At 40.2% G+C, this 15031-nt stretch overlaps 1 protein-coding gene across 1 annotated transcript in view; it reads right to left on the minus strand.

Annotated features, from left to right (window-relative positions):
* LOC109865854 (cadherin-23) overlaps nt 1-15031 on the minus strand; it is a 555430-nt gene that overhangs the window by 232459 nt on the left and 307940 nt on the right. Inside the window, exon 14 of the mRNA XM_031799369.1 lies at nt 13099-13257. Within this exon, the coding sequence (XP_031655229.1) occupies nt 13099-13257 (159 nt within the window). The remainder of the gene's footprint in view (nt 1-13098; nt 13258-15031) is intronic.

Here is a 15031-nt window from a genome sequence, read left to right on the forward strand (position 1 = left end):
AACATGTATTATGTTAGAAACACCTTTAGCAGCTATTCCACTGTAAGTCTTCTTAGGTGAGTCTCTAATATTTTCATAATTCTTCAAGGTCTATTAAGATGTTGGGGATCATTGCTAACCAGAATAGAAAGAGGAGTGGTAGGCCTCGTGCACAACCGAGCAAGAGGACAAGTACATTAGAGTGTATAGTTTGAGAAACAGAGTAGAGGTCGACCGATTATGATTTGTCAACGCCGATACCGATTTATTGGAGGACCCCAAAAAAATCTGATAACGATTAATCGGCCGATTTTTTTAACTTTTATTTTATTTGTAATAATGACAATTCCAACAATACTGAATGAACACTTATTGTAACTTAATACATCAATAAAATCAATTTAGCCTCTAATATAGAATTAAATATGTTCAATTTGGTTTAAATAATGCAAAAACAAAGTGTTGGAGAAGAAAGTAAAAGTGCAATATGTGCCATGTAAGAAAGCTAACTTTTAAGTTCCTTGCTCAGAACATGAGAAAATATGAAAGCTGGTGGTTCCTTTTAACATGAGTCTTCAATATTCCCAGGTAAGAAGTTTTAGGTTGTAGTTATAATAATTATAGGACTATTTCTCTCTATACCATTTGTAATTCATATACCTTTGACTATTGGATGTTCTTGTAGGCACTTTAGTATTGACAGTGTAACAGTATAGCTTCCGTCCCTCTTCTCGCTTCTACCTGGGAACACATCGACAAAAGCCACCCTCGAAGCAGCGTTACCCATGCATAGCAAGGGGAACAACCACTCCAGGTTTCAGAGTGAGTGACGTTTGAAACACTATTAGCGCTCACCCCGCTAACTAGCTAGCCATTTCACATCGGTTACACCAGCCTAATCTCGGGAGCTAATAGGCTTGAAGTCATAAACAGCGCAATGCTTGAAGCATTGCAAAGAGCTGCTGGCAAAATGCACGAAAGTGCTGTTTGAATTAATGTTTACCACTGCCTACCACCGCTCAGTCAGACTGCTCTATCAAATATCAAATCATAGACTTAATTATAATATAATAAACACACAGAAATACGAGCCTTAGGTCATTAATATGGTCATATCCGGAAACTATCATCTCGAAAACAAAACGTTTATTATTTCAGTGAAATACGGAACCGTTCCGTATTTTATCTAACGGGTGGCATCCATAAGTCTAAATATTCCTGTTACATTGCACAACCTTTAATGTTATGTCATAATTATGTAAAATTCTGGCAAATTAGTTCGCAACGAGCCAGGCGGCCCAAACTGTTGCATATACCCTGACTCTGCGTGCAATGAACGCAAGAGAAGTGACACAATTTCACCTAGTTAAATATTGCCTGATAATCTGGATTTATTTTAGCTAAATATGCAGGTTTAAAAATATATACTTCTGTGTATTGATTTTAAGAAACGCATTGATGTTTATGGTTAGGTACAGTCGTGCAACGATTGCGCTTTTTTCCGCAAATACGCTTTTGCTATATCATCCCCTGTTGGCTGTCTTTGTTAGGAAGAAATAGTCTTCACACAGTTCGCAACGTGCCATGTTGCCCAAACTGCTACATATACCCTGACTCTGTTGTTAGAGAAGTGACACATTTTCCCTAGTTAAAATACATTCATGTTAAATATGCAGGTTTAAAAATACATACATTGATTTTAAGAAAGGCATTGATGTTTATGTTTAGGTACACGTTGGAGCAACAACAGTCCTTTTTCACGAATGTGCACCGCATCGATTATATGCAACGCAGGACAGGCTAGATAAACTAGTAATATCATCAACCATGTGTAGTTAACTAGTGATTATGATTGATTGTTTTTTAGAAGATAAGTTTAATGTTAGCTAGAAACTTACCTTGGCTTCTTACTGCATTTGCGTAACAGGCAGGCTCCTCGTGGAGTGCAATGTAAAGCAGGTGGTTAGAGCGTTGGACTAGTTAACCGTAAGGCTGCAAAATTGAATCCCCGATCTGACAAGGTAAAAATCTGTCGTTCTGCCCCTGAACAAGGCAGTTAACCCACCGTTCCCTGGCCATCATTGAACATAAGAGTGTGTATTTAACTGACTTGCCCAATTAAATAAAGGTGTAAAAAAGTGTCCAAAAATACAGATGTCTGTATTATCGGCCCTAATTAATCGGCCATTCTGATTAATCGGTCAACCTCTAAAACAGACGCCTCACAAGTCCTCAATTGACAGCTTCATTAAATAGTACCCGCAAAACACCAGTCTCAATGAAAACAGTGAAGAGGCGACTCCGGGATGCTGACCTTTTAGGCAGAGTTCCTCTGTCCAGAGTGTGTGTTCTTTTGCCCATCTCAATCTTTTATTTTTTATTGGCCAGTCTGAGATATGGATTTTTATTTGCAACTCTGCCTAGAAGGCCAGCATCCCAGAGTCACGTCTTCACTAGACTAACGAGTTTCAGAAGAAAGGTCTTTGTTTTTAGCCATTTTGAGCCTGTAATCGAACCCACAAATTCTGATGGTCCAGATACTCAACTAGTTGAAAGAAGGCCAGTTTTATTGCTTCTTTTACCAGCACGCCAGTTTGCAGCTGTGCTACCATAATTGCAAAAGGGTTTTCTAATGATCAATTAGCCTTAGAAAATGATAAACTTGGATTAGCTAACACAACGTGTCATTGGAACACAGGAGTGATGGTTGCTGATAATTTTAATGTACCAAATGTGCTTTTCTTTCAAAAACAGGGACATTTCTAAGTGACTCCAAACTTTTGAACGGTAGTGTATGTACGCACGTGAATCTTGTACAGGGCTTTACATGTACGTTCACATGCACACATGCACTTGCACACACATGTGATGACTGTGTGATGCTGTCTGTTGGGCTTTAGCGTGATGATTCTCTGCTCTGGCCATGTGCTGACCTTGAGGGAAGGCAGTGAATGATAAGGCAGGGTGACACAAGACTGTGTGTGTGTGTCAGCCATAAAGCTGTCCGAGCTCGAACAGGTATTTATGGACAGAGCCTGGAGGCTTGGGAGAAACATCTGTTTAGTCAGAGGAGATGGCCAGCCACACTGTGTGTGTATGTAGTGTGGGGGGGGGGGGATAGTGAGAGTGTGTGTGTCTCTGTCTGTCTTTCTTTCTGTGTGTGACCCTACACACTGCAAACATCACCAAGAAAACTTATCATGTAGTAGATTACCGGGGCGTACGTGTCACAAACTCAATTTCATGAGCACAGTCTATAAACAGTATAGATTTTCCACAGTATTCTTTTTGCACTTCTTGTATCTACTGTATCAGGTGTGTGTGTGTGTGTGTGAGTTACTGTCATTGAAATTAATGGTAATGAATAATAATCCAGAGTTATTATGTGGACTCTGTGCTGATAACTGGGTATGCATCCCAAATGAGCCCTGGTCAAAAATAATGCATTATGTAGGGAATAGGGTGTCATTTGGGACCCATTCTAAGTAACCTTCTCACTGCTAGGTCAGGATATAGATGATGGTGACCTCTGTCCTTGGTATGGATTAAACGTAGAGGGTAAAGGCAAGGAGGTACTAGGATGCAGATGATGCACGCCCACATATGTTTTTAGCTAGCTACAGTAGCTAGTAGTAAAGTGTTGGTTCCATGTTTCATGAGCTGAAATAAAATATTCCAGAAATGTTCCATACGTACAAAAAAATGTACTTTTCTCAAATTTTGTGTACAAATTTGTTTACATCCCTGTTAGTGAGCATGTATCCTTTGCCAAGATAATCCATCCACCTGAAAGGTGTGACAAAATATATATATTTAACTTTTATTTAACATGGAAGGGCTCATAGAGATTTGAAATCTCTTTTTCAAGAGCATCCTGGCCAAGATAGGCAGTACCAAGTCATTACACAATAACAGACAGCCAACATGAAAAACTACAGGTAATATAGTAAAAAAAAACAGAATTCACAAGAGTATAATAAAATCATAAAACAGCTAATTAAAAACATTGACAGGTCAGGGAATCAGCCTCAAAATCCTTCATCAATGATTAACACCAATTGGACAAGTTGTGCCAGTTTAAAAGTATTTTGTAAGGGGTTCCAAGCCTGATCATTTGACAGATGCACCTTGAGCTGGGGACAAAAAAAGGCCACTCTAAATGTGCAGTTTTGTCACACAACACAAAGCCAGAGTCTCAAGTTTTGAGGGAGTGTGCAATTGGCATGCTGACTGCAGGAATGTCTACCAGAGCTGTGCCAGAAAATGGATTAGCTATCATAAGCTGCCACCAACGTCATTTTAGAGAATTTGGCAGTACGTCCAGCTGGCTTCACTACCGCTGACCAAGTTTAACCACGCCAGCCCAGGATGTCCACATCTTACTTCTTCACCTGCGGGATGGTCTGAGACCAGCTGATGAAACTGTGGATTTGCACAGAAACTTGACCTGACTGCAGTTTGGCATTGTAACCAACTTCAGTGGGCAAATGCTCACCTTCGATGTCCACTGGCACGCCGGAGAAGTGTGCTCTTCAAGGATGAATCCCATTTTCAACTGTACCGGGCAGATGGCAGAGAGCAGATGGCAGAGAGCGGTTTGCTGATGTCAACGTTGTGAACATTGTTCCCCACGGTGGTGGCGGGGTTATGGTATGGGCAGGCATAAGCTATGGACAAAGAACACAATTGCATTTCATCTATGACAATTTGAATGCACAGAGATACTGTGACGAGACCCATTGCGTTGCCATTCATCCGCCGCCATCACCTCATGTTTCAGCATGATAATGCACCATGTTGCAAGAATCTGTACGCAATTCCTGAAAGCTGAAAAGTTCCCAGTTCTTCCATGGCCAGCATACTCACCAGACATGTCACCTATTGAGTATGTTTGGGATGCTATCAATCTACGTGTACGACAGCATGTTCCGGGTCCCGCAAATATCCAGAAACTTCGAATAGCCATTGAAGAGTAGTGGGACAACATTCCACAGGCCACAATCAACAGCCTGATCAACTCTACGGGAAGGATTTGTTTCGCCCTGCAAATGGTGGTCACAAACAGATACTGACTGGTTTTCTGATTCACGCCCCTACTTTTTTAAAAGTTCTCTGCATCCAACAGGTGCATATCTGTATTCCCAGTCATGTGAAATCCATAGATTAGGGCCTAATACATTTATTTAATTTGACTGATTTCCTTATATGAAACTCAGTAAAATCCTTAAAATTGTTGCATGTTGCGTTCATATTTTCGTTCAGTGTACATTTAAAAAGGTACAATAAATCAATTGAATATACACCATCACAAAACATCCATTATTTCTTTTGATCATGTCTAAAGAAACATTATGATATGAAGAAAATGTATTTCAAAAGAACCGAATACAAGTTGGCCTACTGTATGTTATCTGGCCATGCCATAGGCTGTAGGCTTGTTTCCTTATCTGAAAATATATGTTTATAAGTTCCATTCCATTATATTATATGATTTTATAGTAAGAAGAATATAATTGAACTTAGCTGAAATAAATAGAAAGGATATTTTTCCCATTCCTAAGCAAGTACGCAAATGAAGTTGCTATCTGGCTTCAAAGTCATCATTTGAAACGGGTCCTATATGCAAGATTTAGAGTTATTTGTCAACTTTAGTTGTGACTGATACAAACATTAGAATGTCGTAGAAATCAAAACATATATGGTCTGCATGATGCGACTATATGCTGTCAATGATTTGAGAAAGTGTGCGCTCTGTTCCTTGCCTCAGGCTGCATAGCTTTTCTCTCATCAAGTGATCATAGTTTCACCCATCAGACTATTTTCAATTTAATCTTGTCTCTACTAATATGTAAAATATATTCAATTTAGAATGGCCCTTTATCAAATGGGCAGGAACAGGGGAAAAAAGGAATGTCATCTGTATGCACTTGAATAGTGAATGGAGGCTGCACGCTTTCCTCTTACCTCGGTTTTATAGTGGAGCATAAATAAATATACTACACTATAAATATAAGAGCCCCTATTTCACTTCATGCATCAACCACTGTTTGAAGAGCATGCTCTTACTGCGCGACAGGTGATATTCCGACCATGGGCTCTCCAAGCATGTTTCTGCAGCTACCAAGTGTTTAATTTGGGAAACCAAGTGAAGGCTGTTTCAGATACATAGATAGTAACATATTTTCGCAACTAAACTTATTTCCCTAAACTCATTGTATTCTTTTTTTTGTACTCCTTGACGAAGGCCATGCAGCCAAAATGCGTCGGTTAAAAAAAAACGTTGTTTCTATTAAAGGCATTTTAATTAATTATATGAAGAGTGCCTTGGTCCTCCTTTCTTTTTGATGACCAATTTACCCCTTTTTCCAAAGAGCACCTTCTATCTACCAAAATGTACTACTGTGTACCTTAGTAGCGCTTCCCTTCCTCCTCTTTCTACTAGTTAAGCATAGCACTTCGGTGGTACTTAGAGGAAGCAGCTCTACAGTCATTTCTTTCTGTGTTTTTTGAGGACATTTTACAACTCAAACTATGGATTTTACCCAAGAGGCTACAATATTTTCCTATTCCCACAAAGAGGGCCAAATGATTATTACCACTACCTCATTGCTAGATGAGATGACAGCCACAGAGAATCCTGGAATGGACTTTAACAAGGCTTACAGAGACTTGCAACACCTTATGGAGAAAGATACATAACTTGACCTCAATTCTATCACCTTGCCTGACTATTGGAGGAAAGGCCTAATCCCCAGAGGCCTCCGTATTATGAAGTTTCCAGCTAATGGAGCACAAGGTAAAACTGCATTTAGAGATAAATGGGAGGCTATTCTCAACAAGTGTTCGATTGACACAAATGAGAGCATCCTGTCGGGCTATATCACCGCCTGGTACGGCAACTGCTCCGCCCATAACCGTAAGGCTCTCCAGAGGGTAGTGAGGTCTGCACAACGCATCACCGGGGGCAAACTACCTGCCCTCCAGGACACCTACACCACCCGATGTCACAGGAAGGCCATAAAGATCATCAAGGACAACAACCACCCGAGCCACTGCCTGTTCACCCCATCCAGAAGGTGAGGTCAGTACAGGTGCATCAAAGCAGGGACCGAGAGACTGAAAAACAGCTTCTATCTCAAGGCCACCAGACTGTTAAACAGCCACCACTAACATTGAGTGGCTGCTGCCAACATACTGACTCAACTCCAGCCACTTTAATAATGGAAATATGGAAATTGATGTAAAAAATGTATCACTAGGCACTTTAAACAATGCCAAGTAATATGTTTACATACCCTACATTACTCATCTCATATGTATATGTATATACTGTACTCTGTCATCTACTGCATCTTGCCATCTTTACGTAATACATGTATCACTAGCCACTTTAAACTATGCCACTTTATGTTATATACCCTACATTACTCATCTCATATGTATATACTGTACTCTATACCATCTACTGTATCTTGCCTATGCCGTTCTGTACCATCACTCATTCATATATCTTTATGTACATATTCTTTATCCCTTTACACTTGTGTGTATAAGGTAGTAGTTGTGGAATCATTAGGTTAGATTACTCGTTGGTTATTTATTACAGCATTGTCGGAACTAGAAGCACAAGCATTTCACTACACTCGCATTAACATCTGCTAACCATGTGTATGTGACAAATACAATTTGATTTGATTTGACTTGACCTAATGCTACTTCTAATCGAATAATTTAAAAAGGACAGACAAGTAGTCCAAACAGAAATTGAAGAAGTAAAAAGGAAAATCACAGAACACAGTGACAATTCTAACAAAGCACAATGTGATGATATCTTGAAAGAGAAAGTAGACACATTCACTCTGACATTGAAGCAAGACAAGCTAAGAAAATTTAGAAGAAATTAAGTAGACTATAGAGATGGCAAGGTCTTTGCCTGGAGAAAACCAACACGCAAGAATTCAGAATCACATCTGCAGAGAAGGAAGCCTAGATCTGTTTCTTTCAACTTTACAAGCAGTGACGATGAGGATCACCCCAGACGCTCAGAGGCCAACTCCTACCTATATTTTTAGATCAGGAGGAGGAGTCACGCATGTTCCTCAACAAGAGAGGGAGAGGAGACAGAATAGGCCAACACAGAGGGGGAGGAAGAAATCAAGACTATCCAACCACACGGAGCAGGACCAGAACAAGGCTGTGATCAACATTTCTGGAGAACCCCTTTCTGATGATTGCATAAGGGTATTGTCTAAAGGACTGTCCTTTGCCCCCACATATTCAACTGATGAATTTAATACAAAGATTGACCTATTTAGTTTCTACAGGAATCTACATATGAAGGCCTGGTACAAGCAAAACAATCTCTCCAACTACAGACGCCAGTGTCTCAGATCAGGCAGTTTCTGTTCCCTCAAAAACACCTTTTAAGCCCAATTCCACTTTTTGTCCCATCGTCCAGAATGCTACACTAAATACATTTGCCAAGAAAGTGAATTTTGATGTGGATAATCTGTTTAAGGGTAAAATTGACCCCAACCAAACACGACGTAATCTTTCTAAGACAGAGAGCGATGCAGTTGAATCATTGTCCAAAAATGAACGGATTGTGGTTAAAAAAGCAGACAAAGGTGGTGCTACAGTAGTGTGGAGTAAAGACAAATATGTGACAGAAGCCTACCGTCAATTAGACAATGATGAATTCTACCAATCTTACCTTCAACCCTACAGAGGACCTAAAAACTGAATTGAAAGGGATCCTCACAGAAGCTAAGGAGAATGGCTACATTTCAGACAATGAGTTCACATCTATTTTCAATGGCAGTCTGGCTTCTTTTAACCTTCTTCCAAAAATCTTGAAAACCCCCAGGCAGACCAGTCATTAGTGTTAATGAAAGTCTGACAGAACCCATCTCTAAGTACATTGATTACTTTATTAAGCCTTTTCTGACGTCACTCCCAGCCCATCTTCAAGATACCACAGATGTGTTGAACAAAATTAAGGAATTGAACAGTATAGGTACAGCTTCCTTTTTAGTCACCATGGATGTGGAGTCTCTATACACCACCATTGAGCATGAACAAGGTTTCGCAGCTATGCACCAATTCTTGAGTACCCTACCGAAACTGAGATGCCTCCTACAGAATTCATTGTCTCACTGACTGAATGGACTCTTAATCATAACATCTCTACCTTTCAGGACCATATATTTAAACAGGTCAAAGGTTGTGCCATGGGAGCTTACTTACAGCCCTTCCTACACTGGTTTGTACTTGGGTAAATGGGAAAATGACTTCATTTTGAATCCTTCTAATATCCATTTCTTTGACCGGATTATATGGTGGGGACGCTATATTGATGATCTTTGCCAGTTTTGGTCCGGCTCAGAAGATGAACTTATTTCCTTCCACCAATACCTTAACAGCATTAACCCTAACATCAAACTAACTATGGGGTACAGCAAGGATAACATTCATTTTTTGGACCTCGACATTAGTAAAAATGACAAAGGTTGTTTGCACACATCAATCTTTAGGAAGCCTACATATGGGAATACCATTCTGAGGGCAGACAGCTTTCACCCCAAAAGGCTAAAAGAGAATATTCCATATGTCCAATTCCAAAGAGTCCACAGAATTTGTGATCAGGAAACAGACTACAGTGTCAAATCTGCTGAATTGGAGAATCACTTCTTGAATCGGGCCTACAGCGTTCAGGTCCTGAAAGATGCAGGTATAAGGGCACGATTACTTGACAGAGAGAACTTGTTGCGAAGGAGAGTGCCTAGTGATACATCAGAGAGAGTGTATTTTGTTACAAAATACAGCGCTGAAGCAGAGAACATCAAAATAATAATACAAAATAATTGGGGCATCATCCAAAGTGATACACTACTAGTCCAAGTCTTTCCTGAGCAACCAGTCATAAGCTTTAAGCGATGTCCTACCCTAAATGACAAATTAGTCCACAGTTATCTTCCGGGTGACTCTCAAAAAACTTGACCACAAACCCAAGGGCTCTTTTAATTGTAACCATTGCAACCATTGCAGAAATATTGCACAGAATAAGTATTTTGTTGACACAGCTTCCAAAATGGAGTATTACGTCAATCATTTCATTAACTGCAAAACCACCCATGTCATCTATAGATTGGAATGTCCACAGTGGTGTTCTACATTGGACGGACAAAGAGACGCCTTCAAGACCGCTTAGCAGAACACAAGTACGCCATACGGGTAGGCAATGAAGACTACCCCATGGCAAGGCTCTACAAGTCCTTACACCATGGCAACTCTGCCTTCCTACAAGCTATGGGTATTGATCATATTCCAGCCTCTATTAGAAAAGGTGAAAAGGTCTTAAACAGTTAAACTAAAGGGAAAGTTTCGGGATTTACAAACTACAGGCCACAAAATACCCTGCTTTAAATGAAGATATGGATTTCTCACCCTTCCTGTAGGTTCGTGATAGGTTAATTTGCTGTCATCTAGTGGAAATTTTGCTCAATTGCCCTCAACTATGTTTAGACTGTTGTTGTTCATGTTTTGCTGTGTTCTAGTGTACTATGGAATATATTGCTTTCTTATTCTTGAGACTTCTCCCAGTCATATTTAAGGTTAGAACTACCTTTCTAAGTGTTCTGATACTTCTAGCTTGGAGTATTTCACTTTTAATGTGTATAGTATTGTTTACTAGGTGTGTGTAATCAGTTTTGTAACCACTCCCTCTTCGATTAGGGCTAATTGGAAAAGCTGTTCAAGAGAGGACATTGTATTATTATTTTTTTGTACTCCCTGACGAAGGCCATGCAGACGAAACGTGTCGGTTTTAAAAATACTTTGTTTCTATTGAACATGCCATACTAAAGAGTACCTTGGTCCTCCTTTCTTTTTGATGACCAATTTACCCCTTTTACCAAAGAGCACCTTCTATCTACCAGCATTTACTATTATGTATCTTAGTAGCGCTTCCCTTCCTCCTCTTTCTACTATATTTCACTAAACTGTTGACAGCTCCTCAGCACGCTTGAAAAAGGAATAAAGGAGATAGAGTAGGAGATGGAAATGCATGGTGGTGAGATATTCTGTATAGCTTAAGTTAGTGCCACCCAAGTAATTGTGAAAATATAAAAAATTCCCTATTCAAAATCAAATACAAATTCACTATAATTGTAGGTGAACTGTGAGCTGTCCCCGCACAATCAAGGAAACAACAGCATTGACTAGAGCTACAGTACCAGTCAAAAGTTTGAACACACATACTCATTCAAGGGTTTTTCCTTATTTTTACTATTTTCTACATTATAAAATAGTGAAGACATCAAAACTATGAAAAAACACATATGCAATTATGTAGTGAGCACAAAAGTGCGAAAATAAATTAAAATATATTTTATATTTGAGATTCTTCAAAGTAGCCACCCATTGCCTTGAGGACAGCTTTGCACACTTTTGGCATTCTCTCAACCAGCTTCATGAGGAATGCTTTTCCAACAGTCTTGAAGGACTTCCCACATATGTCCAAGTCCGGGCTCTGCCTGGGCCACTCAAAGACATTCAGAGACTTGTCCCAAAGCCACTCCTGCATTGTCTTGTCTGTGTGCTTAGGGTTGTTGTCCTGTTGGAAGGTGAACCTTCACCCCAGTCTAAGGCCCTGAGCACTCTGGAGCAGCTTTTCATCAAGGATCTCTCTGTACTTTGCTTCGTTCCTCTTTCCCTTGATCCCAACTAGTCTCCCAGTCCCTGCTGCTGAAAGACATCCTCACAGCATGATGCTGCCACCACCATGCTTCACTGTAGGAATGGTGCCAAGTTTCCTACATATGTGACGCTTGGCATTCAGAGGAGTTGCTTACGTCTGGCCACTCTCTGGCCACTCTACCATAAAGGCCTGATTGGTGGAGTGCTCACCTCTACCACTCGACCAAAAGCACTCCATTGGTGGAGTGCTCACCTCCCTGACCAAGACCCTTCTCTCCCGATTGCTCAGTTTGGCCAGTTCTCTACGGACAATTCCTTTGATCTCATGGCTTCGTTTTTGCTCTGACTTGCACTGTCAACTGTGGGACCTTATATAGACAAGTGTGTGCCTTTCCAAATCATGTCCAATCAATTGGATTTACCACAGGTGGACTCCAATCAAGTTGTAGATACATCTCAAGGATGCTCAATGGAAGCAGGATGCACCTGAGTTCAATTTCAAGTCTTATAGCAAAGGGTCTGAGTGCTTATGTAAAACGTAATTTCACTTTTTTATTTTTATAAATTTGCTAACATTTATTAAAACCTGTTTTCGCTTTGTCATTAAGCTTACCTTGACTTGGAAGTGTGTTGGATAGTCATAACCAGCTACCTAACATAGCATCCCTCTATTTGAGCAGTGTGTTTGAGTATGCTAAACTAGCTGGCTGCATTTGCTAGCTAAGTAAGTGAAACTGATTGTGGAAAAAAACACAATCTCTCCCTCTCTTGCTTCTCCTTCATTTATGAAGAAATTAATTTGTTCAAAACTGTTCAACTATTGTCTTTCTCTCTCTTTGAGTCAACTACTCACCACATTTAATGCACTGCAGTGCTAGCTAGCTGTACATTATGCTTTCAGTACTAGATTCATGCTCTGATCCTTTGATTGGGTGGACAACATGTCAGTTCAAGAGCTCTGATAGGTTGGAGGACGTCCCCCAGAAGTTTTCATAGTTACTGTGTAAGTCTATGGAAAGGGGTGAGAACCATGAGCCTCCTAGGTTTTGTACTGAAGTCAATGTTCCCAGAGAAGGACGGAAGCTAGCTGTCCTCTGGTTACACCATTGTGCTACCCAATAGAGTGCTGTTGAGGCTACTGTAGACCTTCATTGCAAAGTAGTGTTTTAATAAAGTATTTGGTGACGTGATTATATTTAGTATAGTTTTATTTAAAAAGGAAAACTTTTTGAAGTTAACATAAAAAGAATATATGAAATTTACTGAGAACGATGGTCCTCTCCTTGCTCCTCTGAGGAGTCTCCACTGCTAGGCAATGTGTGTTACAGCACAACAGACGCCATACAACAGCATGAGACAGTGTGCTTCAGGGAGTGTTTGTTACAGTGTGTTGTAGCTAGCGTGTTGCAGTGATAACCTTACCTGGATGCGTAGGAGGGAGGTTCCTCTGGGTGTGTTCTCAGGCAGACTGATGTTATACAGGGATTTAAGGAAGATGGGCCGGTTGTCATTCTCATTGATCAGGTCAATGTAGATACGGGCAAAACCCACATGTTCGGACATGGACTCATTGGCATATAGCTGAAAAAGATAGAGTAGAGTCTCTGATCACTTGAAGACATCAATGTTCTAGACATAGGGTAGGAAGGAAGTGGAGACGTCATAGAACATCAAAAAGTAAACATTACTGGAGACACCTGGGCAATTTTAGTACAGTGTTGCATTTACCAGCAAATAGATCTGCGGTGGCTTATTAATGGTAAATAAGTGAATTGTTTTGCCCCACAGTCAGCCAATATGCTTAGCTAGTTAGCAATCATTTCTACACTATTTTGCTAACTACAGTCGTTTTTACATTTTACCATTGTGACATGCATCCATGCGTATCCACTTTCTATGCATATGCTCATGTACTTTGTTTTGAACTTAATTAACAGACTGAAATGAGTTTAAAACATGTCATACTTTAAACTTTATTCAGTTTTAAGGATTCAAAACACAATATCAAATGTTTTGGTACAGTGCCTTGCGAAAGTATTCGGCCCCTTGAACTTTGCGACCTTTTGCCACATTTCAGGCTTCAAACATAAAGATATAAAACTGTATTTTTTTGTGAAGAATCAAAAACAAGTGGGACACAATCATGAAGTGGAATGACATTTATTGGATATTTCAAACTTTTTTAATAAAGCAAAAACAAAAGAATTGGGCGTGCAAAATTATTCAGCCCACTTAAGTTAATACTTTGTAGCGCCACCTTTTGCTGCGATTACAGCTGTAAGTCGCTTGGGGTATGTCTCTATCAGTTTTGCACATCGAGAGACTGAATTTTTTTCCCATTCCTCCTTGCAAAACAGCTCGAGCTCAGTGAGGTTGGATGAAGAGCATTTGTGAACAGCAGTTTTCAGTTCTTTCCACAGATTCTCGATTGGATTCAGGTCTGGACTTTGACTTGGCCATTCTAACACCTGGATATGTTTATTTTTGAACCATTCCATTGTAGATTTAGCTTTATGTTTTGGAAGACAAATCTCAGTCCCAGTCTCAGGTCTTTTGCAGACTCCATCAGGTTTTCTTCCAGAATGGTCCTGTATTTGGCTCCATCCATCTTCCCATCAATTTTAACCATCTTCCCTGTCCCTGCTGAAGAAAAGCAGGCCAAAACCATGATGCTGCCACCACCATGTTTGACAGTGGGGATGGTGTGTTCAGGGTGATGAGCTGTGTTGCTTTTATGCCAAACATAACGTTTTGCATTGTTGCCAAAAAGTTCAATTTTGGTTTCATCTGACCAGAGCACCTTCTTCCACATGTTTGGTGTGTCTCCCAGGTGGCTTGTGGCAAACTTTAAACGACACTTTTGATGGATATCTTTAAGAAATGGCTTTCTTCTTGCCACTCTTCCATAAAGGCCAGATTTGTGCAATATACGACTGATTGTTGTCCTATGGACAAAGTCTCCCACCTCAGCTGTAGATCTCTGCAGTTCTGTAGATCTCTGCAGAGTGATCATGGGCCTCTTGGCTGCATCTCTGATCAGTCTTCTCCTTGTATGAGCTGAAAGTTTAGAGGGACGGCCAGGTCTTGGTAGATTTGCAGTGGTCTGATACTCCTTCCATTTCAATATTATCGCTTGCACAGTGCTCCTTGGGATGTTTAAAGCTTGGGAAATCTTTTTGTATCAAAATCCGGCTTTAAACTTCTTCACAACATTATCTCGGACCTGCCTGGTGTGTTCCTTGTTCTTCATGATGCTCTCTGCGCTTTTAACGGACCTCTGAGACTATCACAGTGCAGGTGCATTTATACGGAGACTTGATTACACACAGGTGGATTGTATTTATCATCATTAGTC

This window comes from Oncorhynchus kisutch, linkage group LG20 (assembly GCF_002021735.2).
Source record: "Oncorhynchus kisutch isolate 150728-3 linkage group LG20, Okis_V2, whole genome shotgun sequence".
Classification (NCBI taxonomy): Eukaryota; Metazoa; Chordata; class Actinopteri; order Salmoniformes; family Salmonidae; genus Oncorhynchus; species Oncorhynchus kisutch.